Genomic DNA, 12,462 nt, shown 5'->3' with positions numbered 1-12,462 from the left:
GTGATTGGCCAGGCACGGTAGCTTACACCTGTAATCTGAATACTTTGGAGGCCAGGGCAGAAGGATCACTTGAGCCCAGGAGTTCAAGACCAGCCTGGGCAACATAGCAAGACCCATCACTACAAAAAATTAAAAAATTAGCTGGCTGGTGCTGCACACCTGTAGTCCCAGCTACTTGGGAGGCTGAGGCGGAAGGATCGCTTGAGTCTGGGAGGTCAAGGTTGCAATGAGCTGTGATTGCACCACTGCACTCCAGCCTGGGCGACAGGGCAAGAACCTGTCTTCGTAAAACAAAAACAACAACAAAGTTGGTGAAACAGAAGATTTTTAGAGGCCCTGCTCACAGCCAGGACACAAGTCCTCAGCATGCAAACCACAGCCACACAAGTGCCAGAGGGCTGGCCCTGCTCTACCCTGTCCTGCTGCTGAGGACGCTAGAGCTGACACCAGGTTCATAGTGAACAAAGGCAGCTTGGACCTTTGACTCCTCCATCTTTGAGACCGCTGTCAAGAGCAAAGGGAACGCCAAAGGCGATGACTCTGTCCCGCCCACTGCTTTGCACACAGGTCATGGGCAGCCGAGCTGAGTTGGGGGTGAGATGGCAGAGGGCAGAAGGGATTCTCTTGGCGGGGGAGCCCATCTGTATTTAGCACCTCCACACCAGCATGGTAGGGGTGCAAGCCTTGAGGCCTTAGAATAGAGGTCTTCTTTCTTGTCAGGACCACACCAAAAGCACCTGCTCAGATAAAGTATGTCTGCTTTTTAGAATATTTCAAAGTACTGAAACTAGATGTATGTGGATCCATTTAGAAGGTTGTTAGAGTAGAAAACTACAGGAGCTGGATGCCCTTATGGGGTCTTTGAACCCCTCCCTCCCCCAAGGCCAAGCCTGTGGTCCTCAGAACGCATGCCACGGCCAGAGTACCTCATACTCTTTCCCCACAGTCCAAACCTGGCCTGCTGGGGAGTGAGGAGGGGACAGAGTCTGCATTCCCCTCACAGAGGCAGGGTCCTGGGCTGCCCAGGCGGCTCCTTTCCCACTGGGAGGCTGTGATTATCCAGGTTCCTAGGAAGGTGAATTTGAGCCATCCCTGGCCCCGTGGAGAGCACGGGCTTTTGCAAAAGCCAGAGGCATGACTGCAGTGCAGGGAAGGTGGGCCCGGTTTGTGCTAAGTTCCTTTGTCGCCTCTGCCCTCCTCCTGCCCAGCTTGTTGGGAGTCACCCAGGCAGCCTAGGTTCTCTCCAGCTGAAAACTCCTGTTCATTTCCTCCCAGCCAAATGCGCTGCTGCCCACTGAAAGTGCAGAGTCCCGTGGCGGCTGGTGTCATGTCGACCATTGGCAGCCTAAGCTGGGAAGCCCTTCCTTCTGGCCATGGGCAGAGGCACTGCCCTGAAGCCCCTGCAGGAGGGAAGGGATCCTTTTCTGCCGGTGTGGCCAGGACCATGTAAGGAGCATCGGAAGTATTGATGGGTGAAGGTGGTGGGAGTCCAGGGAGCCTGCTTAGAGCCGTCGACTGTTGACTCCATTGGACGGGCTTGGCCACATGAGGATGTGCAGGTACCACAGATGGCTCTGGACATCTGCCATGAGCCTGCTGGACAGCAGCACGTGAAGGAACCCAGACCCTCCCATGCCTGGGCCATGTTGAACTTTTGGCCTGTGATTGAATGAGTTCACACAAGGCAATAGAAGTGGGGGATGCGTCTGCCTGGCAGGTCCACATCCGTCACTTTTCTCTCAGGCCCAGCCCTCTCCAGGCCAGTGTGACCAACCTGAGAAGCGTGCACTCCTCTAGCCCCAGTAACTTTTCTTTTTGGCTGTCTTCTCGCTTCAGTGATCACGGTGGAGGTCTGAAACGGAGAGGACCCGCCAGCAAGAAGGAGCCACGGAAGAGGCGGAAGGTGGACGAGGCACCGTCCGAGGACCTGCTGGTGGCCATGGCTCTGTCCCGGTCGGAGATGGAGCCGTGTGCGGCTGTGCCAGCGCTCAGGCTGGAAAGTGCCTTTTCTGAGAGGATAAAACCAGAAGCAGGTTTGTGTGGCCAGAACAGTGGCCCTGGGAGAGACCACCGGCGGGTCGCGGGGGAGTGGGCTGACTCCACCGTTGATGGTGTCGCTTTTGTTTCTCTCTAGAGAAGAAAAGTCGCAAGAAGAAACCCCCAGTGTCTCCCCCATTGTTGTTAGTCCAGGACTCTGAAACCACAGGCCGACAGATAGAGGACCGTGTGGCCCTGCTCCTGTCTGAGGAAGTGGAATTGTCTAGCACGCCACCACTTCCTGCCAGCAGGATTTTAAAGGAAGGGTGGGAAAGAGCGGGCCAGTGTCCTCCTCCACCTGAATGCAAGCAGAGCTTTCTGTGGGAGGGCAGTGCCCTGACTGGGGCCTGGGCCACGGAGGCCTTCTACACGGCCAGGCTGGTCCCTCCCCTCGTGCCCCAGCGGCCTGCCCAGGTGAGTCCCTCCCCTCAGGCACATGGGATAGGCTTTTGCGGGAGGCCGGCGGTCCCAGAACTGCAACACTGGGTATCCACAGCCAGGTGATGGAAAGTCCAGGAAGAAAAGGCAGAGGCGGGAGGAGGCCAGAGGGGCGCTCGGTGGCTGCAGCTTTCTTCTCTGTCCAGCAACTAAACGGTACTCTGGGTTGGATCAGGGAGGACCCTTGGTTTCCACCAGAGTGTGTTCCTGGAGTTTGTTGAAAATGCAGAGTCCCGGCTGGGCGCGGTGGCTCACGCCTGTAATCCCAACACTTTGGGAGGCTGAGGTGGATGGATCCAGAGGTCAGGAGTTTGAGACTAGGCTGGCTAATATGGTGAAACCCCTTCTCTACTAAGAATACAAAAATTAGCCGGGCATGGTGGCACACACCTGTAATCCCAGTTACTTGGGAGACTGAGGCAGAAGAATCACTTGAACCTGGGAGTCAGAGGTTGCAGTGAGCCGAGATCGTGCCATTGCACTCTAGCCTGGGCAACAAGAGAGACTCTGTCTTAAAAAAAAAAAAAAAAGGGCCGGACGTGGTGGCTCAAGCCTGTAATCCTAGCACTTTGGGAGGCCGAGACGGGCGGATCACGAGGTCAGGAGATCGAGACCAGTCTGGCTAACATGGTGAAACCCCGTCTCTACGGGGTTTTTTGTATCTAAAAAATACAAAAAAAAATTAGCCGGGCGAGGTGGCGGGCGCCTATAGTCCCAGCTACTCGGGAGGCTGAGGCAGGAGAATGGTGTAAACTCGGGAGGCGGAGCTTGCAGTGAGCTGAGATCCGGCCACTGCACTCCAGCCTGGGCAACAGAGCAAGACTCCGTCTCCAAAAAAAAAAAAAAAAAAGCAAGAGTCCCAGGCAGCTGGCAAAATGCCTCAGACGGAGCCCGGGAACCTGCATTTGAAACACATGCTCCAGACAGTCCTGCAGCAAGTGTCCTCCTGCCATGGACTTCAGGAGGGTGGCAGGCCTGGGGCCCCCTGGCCTGACAAGCCTTTGTGCAAACAGATGCCAAGGCCTGGGCTTGGCTGTGACAGAGGAGGAGCATGTTGACATGAGTGCTGGGGAAAAACGTCCCAGGACTGCCCCGGGCTGTGGCTGGAGCTCCGTCCCCACAGCCCGCGTCCTGCTCTGTAGTTTTAGGTCCAGCCATGCATACCACATGTGACGGCTTCTGCAGTGTGTGCGTCAGTGACAGCGACCACACGGTCACTCTGCTTACTGGCTTCTTTCAGGGCCTCATGCAGGAGCCTGTGCTGCCGCTGGTGCCACCTGAGCACTCAGAGCGAAGGTCACCCGCTCTCCACGGCACCCCCCCTGCAGGCTGTGGCTCCAGGGGACCGTCGCCTTCGGCCAGCCAGAGGGAGCAGCAGGCCCTGCAGGACCTCGTGGACCTGGCGAGGGAGGGACTGAGCGCCAGCCCGTGGCCCAGCAGTGGGGGCCTGGCTGGCTCAGAAGGGGCTGCAGGTGAGATGCTGGGTGGGACTCTAGGGCCAGCCCTGCCCTCCTGGGCCTCCCTTCCCCGCGGCTGAGGCTGCTCTTGTGCCGCTGTGGCAGCAGCTCTGACCTGGTGGGAGAACACACAGCCTCTGGGCCCTTTCATTTTTTCTCAAAGGTGAATGTGGCGTTGACAACTCTGTCATGACTTTCCTTCCACTGTAACCAAAGACAGAACTGTCTGCCCACAGCGAGTGAATCCTCTGGGTGAACTGTTTTGCTATTCTCTTACCTCCCTGGTGGGGTGCGGATCACAAGGTCAGGAGATCAAGACCATCCTGGCTAACAGTGAAACAGAGCGTGCGGGTTTGCTTTGCATGAAGCCATCCTCGGGAAGCAAGCGCCTCTCAAGGCACCGCAGGGGCCGGCTCAGCCCGTGGTCAACGCTGTCTTCTTGGTGGTGGATGTGGCTGGGCTGTGACGTTCCTTTAACCTGTGAATCCTCTGCTCAGGGTTGGACGTGGTGCCCGGCGGCCTTCCTCTGACTGGGTTTGTGGTGCCATCGCAGGACAAGCACCCAGAAAGGGGCGGCCGCACCTCGGTAAGGACTGGCTCTGTCCCACGCTCTGTGGTCCTGGCCACTCCCGCTTGCCACGTGTGTGATGGGGTTGGCTCACCGCTGGCCTCTGGCCCCCAACGCAAGTGCAGGGGCCTCTCAAGAAGGTCTCTGCTTTCCAGAAGGCTGCCACATCCTGACATCTGTGAGCAGAGCCACGGACCCATAGCCGCCCTGGCGCCCGCTAGGGGCTCTGCCACAAGGCTTCTGCCTTTTCTGTCTGTGACTCCGTGGGGCACCTTGGGGCTGAGGCCCCAGAGCCTGCTCTGTCCCGGGTCCCAGGAGTGTAGAGGGACCACAGTTTCTCAGCACGGCTGCCCCATCCAGGCACGCTCTGCTCGTTCCTCAGTAGCTGCGAGCTCACTGAGGGCTTGCTGTCCCTCCCCTCTGTGCAGGTCCGGGCTGGGCTCCAGAGCACAGCTGAGCAGACTGGCCCGGCCTCCCTGTCAGTGTGCTGTGTGGGGAGGACCCAGGGTGGGAGCTGGCTTTTCTCTAGAGTGGACCTCCTCCCATTTGCATGTCAGTGTCAACCAAGCACTTCATGCCAAGGCCAGCCTAGGGACATCATCACATACTGGACCCGGCTGTCCTCTTGGCCAGGTCCCCGAGCTGCTTGGACTCAGGGTGCTTGTCCGTCACAGGGGACGGGTGCACCTCCTCAAAGCCTAGGTATCCCACAGCCTGGCCCACACAGTGCAGGAGCTGCCAGCGCTGTGAATTCACATCTAGCCCCATGTCTGGCCTCTCCACGGGCGCCAGGGAACCCACTGGCAAGAGCCAGAGGAACAAGCTAGTGCTTTGCTCTTCTGTGCTGCTCAGGGCCTTAGGGTCACTCGGAGGTTGAGCCCATCGTGGGAACCATTTTGGAGAGGAAAGGAGAATGCAGGTCCTGGCTCCTGGCCCACCCTAACGCCACCTCCATGCGGGGAGATTCCCACTGCCCCAGCAGAAGAACAGAGGTGGGGAGGTGACGGCTCTTCCTCTCCTCCCGCTTCAGCTCTCCCTTGGGCTGCTGGTTGCTGACTTTGGTGCCATGGTCAATAACCCACACCTGAGTGATGTCCAGTTCCAGACAGACAGCGGGGAGGTGCTTTACGCCCACAAGTTCGTGCTTTATGCCCGATGCCCGCTCCTCATCCAGTATGTAAGTACGCAGGCCGCCGTGTGCCCTCCTTTCCTCTCTCTCCCTCTCTAATCCTGCCTTTCTCCAACCAGGCCTCCCCATGTCTCAGATGCCCTTTCTACCACCCCCATCTCCCTCACTTCCTGCCCCATAATGTTCTCACCTCCTCCCTCCCACCCATCCCTTTCTCTAACACACAGAGAAGAGATACAGACCCACGCTTGAGGTTAGGAGTGGGTGTGAGGGGTGGCCTTAGAACTGGGAAACATCAGTGTTTTGTTCTGTTGAATGAAAATCCATTGTTTGGCCTGGCGCGGTGGCTCACGCCTGTAATCCCAGCCCTTTGGGAGGCCGAGGCATGCGGATCACAAGGTCAGGAGATCAAGACCATCCTGGCTAACACAGTGAAACCTGTCTCTACTAAAAATACAAAAAAATTAGCCGGGTGTGGTGGTGGGCATCTGTAGTCCCAGCTACTCGGGAGGCTGAGGCAGGAGAATGGCATCAACCTGGGAGGCGGAGCTTGCAGTGAGCTGAGATCACGCCACTGCACTCCAGCCCGGGCAACAGAGTCAAAAACAAAAAAACAAAAAAGAAAATCCATTGTTTCCCAGAATTGTTTTCTCTTTCCTCTATTTGCATAATTACAAAAGCTCATAATTGATCTCTTCAGGGATGAGTTGCTGATGAACCTTCTGCTTTCTGACTGAAAGCATTTGACTTGAGTGTGGGCAGGAACTCAGGGAGCTATTCTCAGTCTCTGTCAAAGTTCTGGAGCCCAGTTGTGTCTATCAGGAGGACTCTAACTGGGTCCTAGAATATCTAGTCCCAATACGATTTGACAAAAGAGGAGTGTTAGGCCTCACCTGTAAAATTATTGGCCAAAAATCTGCATAAACAGTGCCTAATGCTTTTCCTGGGGCATGGAGCTGCTTATAAGACTAGGGACTGGGCACGGCAGCTCATGCCTGAAATCCCTGTACTTTGGGAGACTAAGGTGGGAGGATCCCTTGGGGCCAGGAGTTCAAGACCAGCTTGAACAACATAGTGAGAGCCCATCTCTACAAAAAAATTTAAAAATTAGCCTAGGTGCTGGGCGCAGTGGCTCACGCCAGTAATCTCATCACTTTGGGAGGCCGAGGAGGGTGGATCACCTGAGGTCAGGAGTTTGAGACCAGCCTGGCCGACATAGCAAAACCTCGTCTCTTACTGAAACTACAAAAAATTAGCCGGGCATGGTGCTGGGCGCCTGCAATCCCAGCTACTTGGGAGGCTGATGCAGGAGAATCGCTTGAACCCAGGAGGTGGAAGTTGCAGTGAGCTGAGAGCTCGCCACTGCACTCTAGCCTGGGCAACAGAGAGAGAGTCCAACTCAAAATAAATAAATAAATAAAATAATTACAATTAAAAATTAGCCTAGGAGTTCAAGGCTGCAGTAAGCCATGATCACACCACTGCACTCCAGCCTGGGTGGCACGGGGAGACACTGTCTCTAAAGAGAAAAATAAAAAGACTAGTGACTTGCAGGACACCCCAGAGCGTCTCCTTTGCTCCAAGTTACAAGTGTCTGGTCAGTAAACCCTCTGTGTTGCATTTCACCTTCAGGTGAACAACGAAGGCTTCTCCGCTGTAGAGGACAGGATTCTGACCCAGCGTGTCCTGCTGGGTGACGTGAGCACTGAGGCCGCCTGCGCATTCCTGCACTACCTCTACACCGCGGACACTGGCCTTCCTCCTGGCCTGAGCTCTGAGCTGAGTTCCCTGGCCCACAGGTCTGGATTGCTCCCCAGCCTTTGAAATTAACTGACGAGGACTGGCAGGTTGACAGCTCTGGGGAGGCTTGTGCTGCTGCAGAGGGCTCGGGGCTTCGGGGCTGAGGCCGAGAGAACTAACAGTCCTGTGTATACCTTTTAATCCCAAGTTCATGACCAGCGATGACCCTGTAGAACAGGGCGTGTTAGGTGAAAGTCAGGCCAGAACTGACACTTGCAGGGGTGCCAAGCACTGGATCAGGAAGACTCTATTGAGTCCCGTGGTTTTTAACCCCCTAGGTGTGACAGAGAATGGCCCTTGGCTACAGTGCCCCCCAAACACTGCTGCTCAGTGATCATTCCACTGCTAGACCTGAACAATGGCAGTCCTCTCCAGAGTCCCATAAAACGGGCATGGAGAGAATGCTTAGGCTGCATCCCAGATGCCGCAGCTCCCCTGGCTTGCCCAGCCAGCATCTTAAGAGAGAGGCAGCAGCTCAGAGGGACAAGTGTGCCTCTGCACAGGGCCTGGGTCGCTGATCCAAGCCTACGTCCTCCCTCCGCTGCTTTCTTAGGAAAGGAACAGCTCAGCCTCTGGGGTTGGAAATATACTGGCTAGGCCACAGAGCCTTTAAGCAGGTGGCTGGCTGGCTTGCCCATTGGCCTGGGCTGATGCAAGGACTTGGTCTGCTGTGGATTGTATCTGATGCCATGTCTTTTCATTTATGTTCTATTTTTTGGAGAGATGGAGTGTCGCTATGTTGCCCAGGCTGTTCTTGAACTCCTGACCTCAAGCAATCCTCCTGCCTCTGCCTCCCAAAGTGCTGGGATTATGGACATGAGCCACCATGCATGGCCTTTTTTATCGTTTTAGAGACAGAGTCTCTTGCGGTTGCCCAGGCTGGAGTGCAGTGGCATGATCACAGCTCACTGTAGCCTTGAACTCCTAAGCTAATTTTTACATTTTTTTATAGAGATGGAGACTTTCTATGTTGTCCAGACTGATCTCAAACTCCCGGCCTTGAGTGATCCTCGGCTTCCCAAAGTGCTGGAATTTCAGGCATGAGCCACCATGCCTGACCCTGACGCTATGTCTTGAGAGCCTCTGAGGCAGCAGACTCCCCAGTTTTGTAACTCTGCCAATCCCTGTTACTTTACATTCAGCCCGACACACCCCTTTATGTCTGCAGCTGTAGTTAGCAAGCCCTGCTTAAAGTGTTGTCAGTCTCTGGTTTCTGGAACGAAGTGGCCTGGGTGTTTCTGGCAAGGAGTGTGGGCTCCATCTTCAAAGGGAGCAGGGCCTGGGTCATGGTCATTTCTCCTAGTGAAGATTCTGTTCTGGTCTGCTACCCCCCTGGGGTGCCCAGAGACCATCTCCATGCAGAGTGGCGATGACCCTTGGTGTTTCATGTTGCAGGTTTGGTGTGAGTGAGCTTGTTCACCTGTGCGAACAGGTGCCTGTCACCACGGACTCAGGGGGCAAACCATGGGAGGAGAAGGAAGCCGAGAATTGCGAAAGCAGGGCCGAGAATTTCCAGGAACTCTTGAGGTCAATGTGGGCAGATGAAGAGGAGGAAGCGGAGACTTTGTTGAAATCCAAGGACCACGAAGAAGATCAAGAAAACGTGAATGAAGCAGAAATGGAAGAAATTTATGAATTCGCAGCTACTCAGCGAAAGCTGCTCCAGGAAGAAAAAGCAGTGGGTGCTGGCGAGGATGCTGACTGGCTGGAGGGTGGCAGTCCGGTTTCTGGGCAGCTCCTAGCAAGTGTCCAGGTGCAGGAACAGTCGGACAAGGTGGAGGAGATGGAGCCGTCGGAGCAAGGAAGAGATGAGGCCACCACCACCTGGGAGAAGGTGGGACAGTGCCCTCTCCCACCACCCCAGGGCCAGCGCTCAGGGGCATGGGGAGCAGAGGCCCCCGAGCAGGAGGCGCTTGGCCGTTCCAGTTGCTCCACCCCTTCCAGGGGCTGCCGCGCAGAGAGAAAAGAAGGCCCCCTTCCGCACTCGGATGGTGCCGGTGATTACGAACAGCTCTTCTCATCAACTCAGGGAGAGATCTCAGAGCTGTCCCGAGTAACAAGTGAGCCTGAGGAACGAAGTGGCACTGTCAGGGAAAGGGGGCTGGAGGTTTCTCATCGCCTGGCTCCCTGGCAGGTGTCTCCACCACACCCGTGCCGCTTCCTACTGGGGCCTCCCCAGGGCAGGAGTCCCCGCGGGTCTCATCAGCCTCATCGCACAAGCGGGTTGCCCCTGTCAACACCCCGGTCCCGTGGCGGAACTTCCCAGGTGGGCTCCCCAACCTCGCTGTCTCCAGCTGTGCCATCAAAGCAGAAAAGGGACAGGAGCGTCCTCACGCTGTCTAAAGAGCCAGGCCACCAGAAAGGCACAGAGCGTCGCTCCATGCTGGAGTGCAGAAATAAGGGGGTCCTGATGTCCCCAGAAAAATCTCTGTCCATTGACCTAACCCAGTCAAATCCTGACCATTTGAGCTCCACGTCTCAGAAGTCTCCATCCAAAGTGAACAAAGACGACGAGGTCATCCTCTTACTGGACTCGGATGAGGAGCTAGAGCTAGAACAAACCAAAATGAAGTCCATTTCTAGTGATCCTCTGGAAGAAAGGAAAGCTCTAGAAATTAGCGCTAGGTCCTGTGAGCTGTTTTCCGTCATTGACGTCGATGCAGATCAGGAACGTTCCCACAGCCCACCAAGAAAGGAAGCTGCGCTGCAGCGGGAGGATGAGGGGGCGCTGCCGGAGAACCGGGGCTCTTTGGGCAGCAGAGGGGCTCCCTGGCTGTTCTGCGACCGTGAGAGCAGCCCCGGCGAGGGCAGCACCACAGACACCTCATGGCTGGTGCCCGCCACCCCGCTGGCCAGCAGAAGCCGCGACTGTTCTTCCCAGACCCAAATCAGCAGCCTCAGGAGCGGGCTGGCCGTGGAGGTGGTGACACAGCACACGCCCAGGGCCTCGGTAGGAAACAGGGAAGGGAACGAGGCTGCACAGAAGTTTTCCGTCATCAGGCCCCAGACACCACCGCCCCAGACACCGTCCTCCTGCCTCACTCCCGTCTCTCCAGGAACTTCTGACGGCAGAAGGCAAGGCCACAAAAGCCCTTCCCGTCCCCACCCTGGGGGCCACCCGCACTCCTCTCCGCTGGCTCCACGTCCCATCTCAGGGGACTGTGCCCACTTCAGCAGGCGGTTCCTGAAACACTCGCCACCTGGGCCAAGCTTCCTGAACCAGACCACAGCGAGTGAAGTGGTGGAAGTCGGGGACAGTGACGATGAGCAGGAGGTGGCCTCCCATCAGGCCAACAGCAGCCCCCCGCTGGACAGTGACCCTCCAATTCCAGTCGACGACTGCTGCTGGCAGATGGAGCCCCTCTCGCCAATTCCCATTGATCACTGGAACCTGGAGCGGACCGGCCCCCTGAGCACCAGCAGCCCCAGCCGCAGGATGAAGGAGGCCGCCGACAGCTGTGACTGCCGCTCCCCGGGACTCCTGGACACCACCCCCATCCGAGGAAGCTGCGCTGCCCGGAGGAAATCGCAAGTGGGCGCGGGTTCCCCGGGGAACAGCAGGCTGAGCTTTCTGAATTCGGCTCTGTGGGACGATTGGGACGGGGAAGAGCAGAGGCCTCCAGAGACCCCTCCTCTAGCGCAGATGCTAAGCGTCGGTGGAGCTCAGAAGCCCGAAGGGTTAGAGACACCCAGTGAGTAGCCAGGAGGGCTGGGGAAGGGGACTGTCTTTGTTACTGTTTTACACTAAGTGGGTGTGGAGGTCGGTCATGAGACCCAGGGGCTGGCGGCGCTGAATGTCTGCTGACCTGAGGCACGACACTTCCGCTGCCTTCCAGACTCCCCTCCACGGTGGAGGAGAGCCAGGCTGGCTCTCACGCTGCACTTCTTAGCCAGTAAGTCAGTGTTTCCCAGACTTACCTGGATCCAGTGCTCACCTGGGCACATGTTTAAAATCCACATCTACGGACCCTTCTCCAGAACACGGAGCCGGCACCTCCGAAGGCCGCGAGTCATTCAGCAAGTATCGGCGAGTGGTTCTTCAAAATACTAACTGTGGAACGGCTGTAGGACCCAGCAATCCCACTTTTACCTGTGTATCCAAGAGAATTAAAACAGGGGCTCAGACATGCACGTTCTTAGAGGCGCTGTTCACAGTCGCCAAAAGGGGGAAGCAACCCAAACACCCGCCAGCAGATGAACAGGGAGCCCAGCGCGGCCCATCAAGAGAACGGAATAGTGTTTGGCCACAACGAGGAAGGAGGCGCTGCCACGCGCTACCGCGGGGACGACCCTGGAAAACATGCTGCCGGGTGAGAAGCCAGACACACAAGGTCATGTAAGGTCTGCATTCATGGATATGAAATGTCTAGAATAGGCAAATCCAGAGAGAACTCAGGTTAGTGGTTGCCCTCGGCTGGAGGGAGGGGGAATGGGGAGTGACTGCTCCCCATTTTTGGGAGGTACAGGGTGTCCTTTTGGGGTGCTGAAAATGTTTAGGAAATGGATAGAGGTGATGGTTGCACAACACTGTGAATACTTAATACCACTGAATTATTCCCTTTACGATTTCTTTATGTGAATTTCACCTCAATTAAAAAAAGAATCAGGTGGGACAAGTGTGAGAGGCTGTGAGGTCCGTTATTCCTGGTCCCCTCAGGTGCAGGAATGCCACCTCCCTGCTCATTTCAGTCCCCGGGGAGAGTCAGAGCCCCAGGTGTTGGCCCCCTCAGTGCTGCTGCTCCCATCCAGGCACCTCCAGGGAGGGTCAGGAGGGCTGGGCTGGGCTGAGCACAACTGGGAGAAAGGCCAGGCTGTGAGTGAACACCTGCCTGTGGCCTGGGGGCCTGTTTCCTCCCAAATCCAGATGAATGAGGTGACTGACAGTGCCCTCGGCCCTCAGGGGCTTCAGAAGCACCTGGAGAGCTTCTTATAGCACCGGTTGGCCCAGCCTGCCCTAGAGCCTCGCTTCAGGAGGGTGACCAAGAATTTGCATTTCTAACCAGTTCCCAGGCAGTGCTGTGAGAACGGCTGCA

General features: G+C 56.5%; 1 protein-coding gene across 3 annotated transcripts in view; it reads left to right on the top strand.

The window, feature by feature from the left end:
• The window catches only part of SLX4 (SLX4 structure-specific endonuclease subunit), a 29,722-nt gene that overhangs the window by 10,923 nt on the left and 6,337 nt on the right, over positions 1-12,462 (top strand). For all 3 annotated transcript variants that reach the window (XR_013411454.1, XM_015125424.3, XM_077985365.1), the window contains 7 exons: positions 1,837-2,033; positions 2,135-2,451; positions 3,716-3,947; positions 4,430-4,518; positions 5,531-5,677; positions 7,262-7,428; positions 8,825-11,121. Coding sequence is in view for 2 of the 3 variants with exons in the window: in XM_015125424.3 (XP_014980910.3) it covers positions 1,837-2,033; positions 2,135-2,451; positions 3,716-3,947; positions 4,430-4,518; positions 5,531-5,677; positions 7,262-7,428; positions 8,825-11,121 (3,446 nt within the window). In the remaining variant the exon portion in view is untranslated. The remainder of the gene's footprint in view (positions 1-1,836; positions 2,034-2,134; positions 2,452-3,715; positions 3,948-4,429; positions 4,519-5,530; positions 5,678-7,261; positions 7,429-8,824; positions 11,122-12,462) is intronic.

This window comes from Macaca mulatta, chromosome 20 (assembly GCF_049350105.2).
Source record: "Macaca mulatta isolate MMU2019108-1 chromosome 20, T2T-MMU8v2.0, whole genome shotgun sequence".
Taxonomy (NCBI): Eukaryota; Metazoa; Chordata; class Mammalia; order Primates; family Cercopithecidae; genus Macaca; species Macaca mulatta.
The sequence above is the reverse complement of the archived record's forward strand: the minus strand, read 5'-3'. Positions and strand labels throughout refer to the sequence as shown.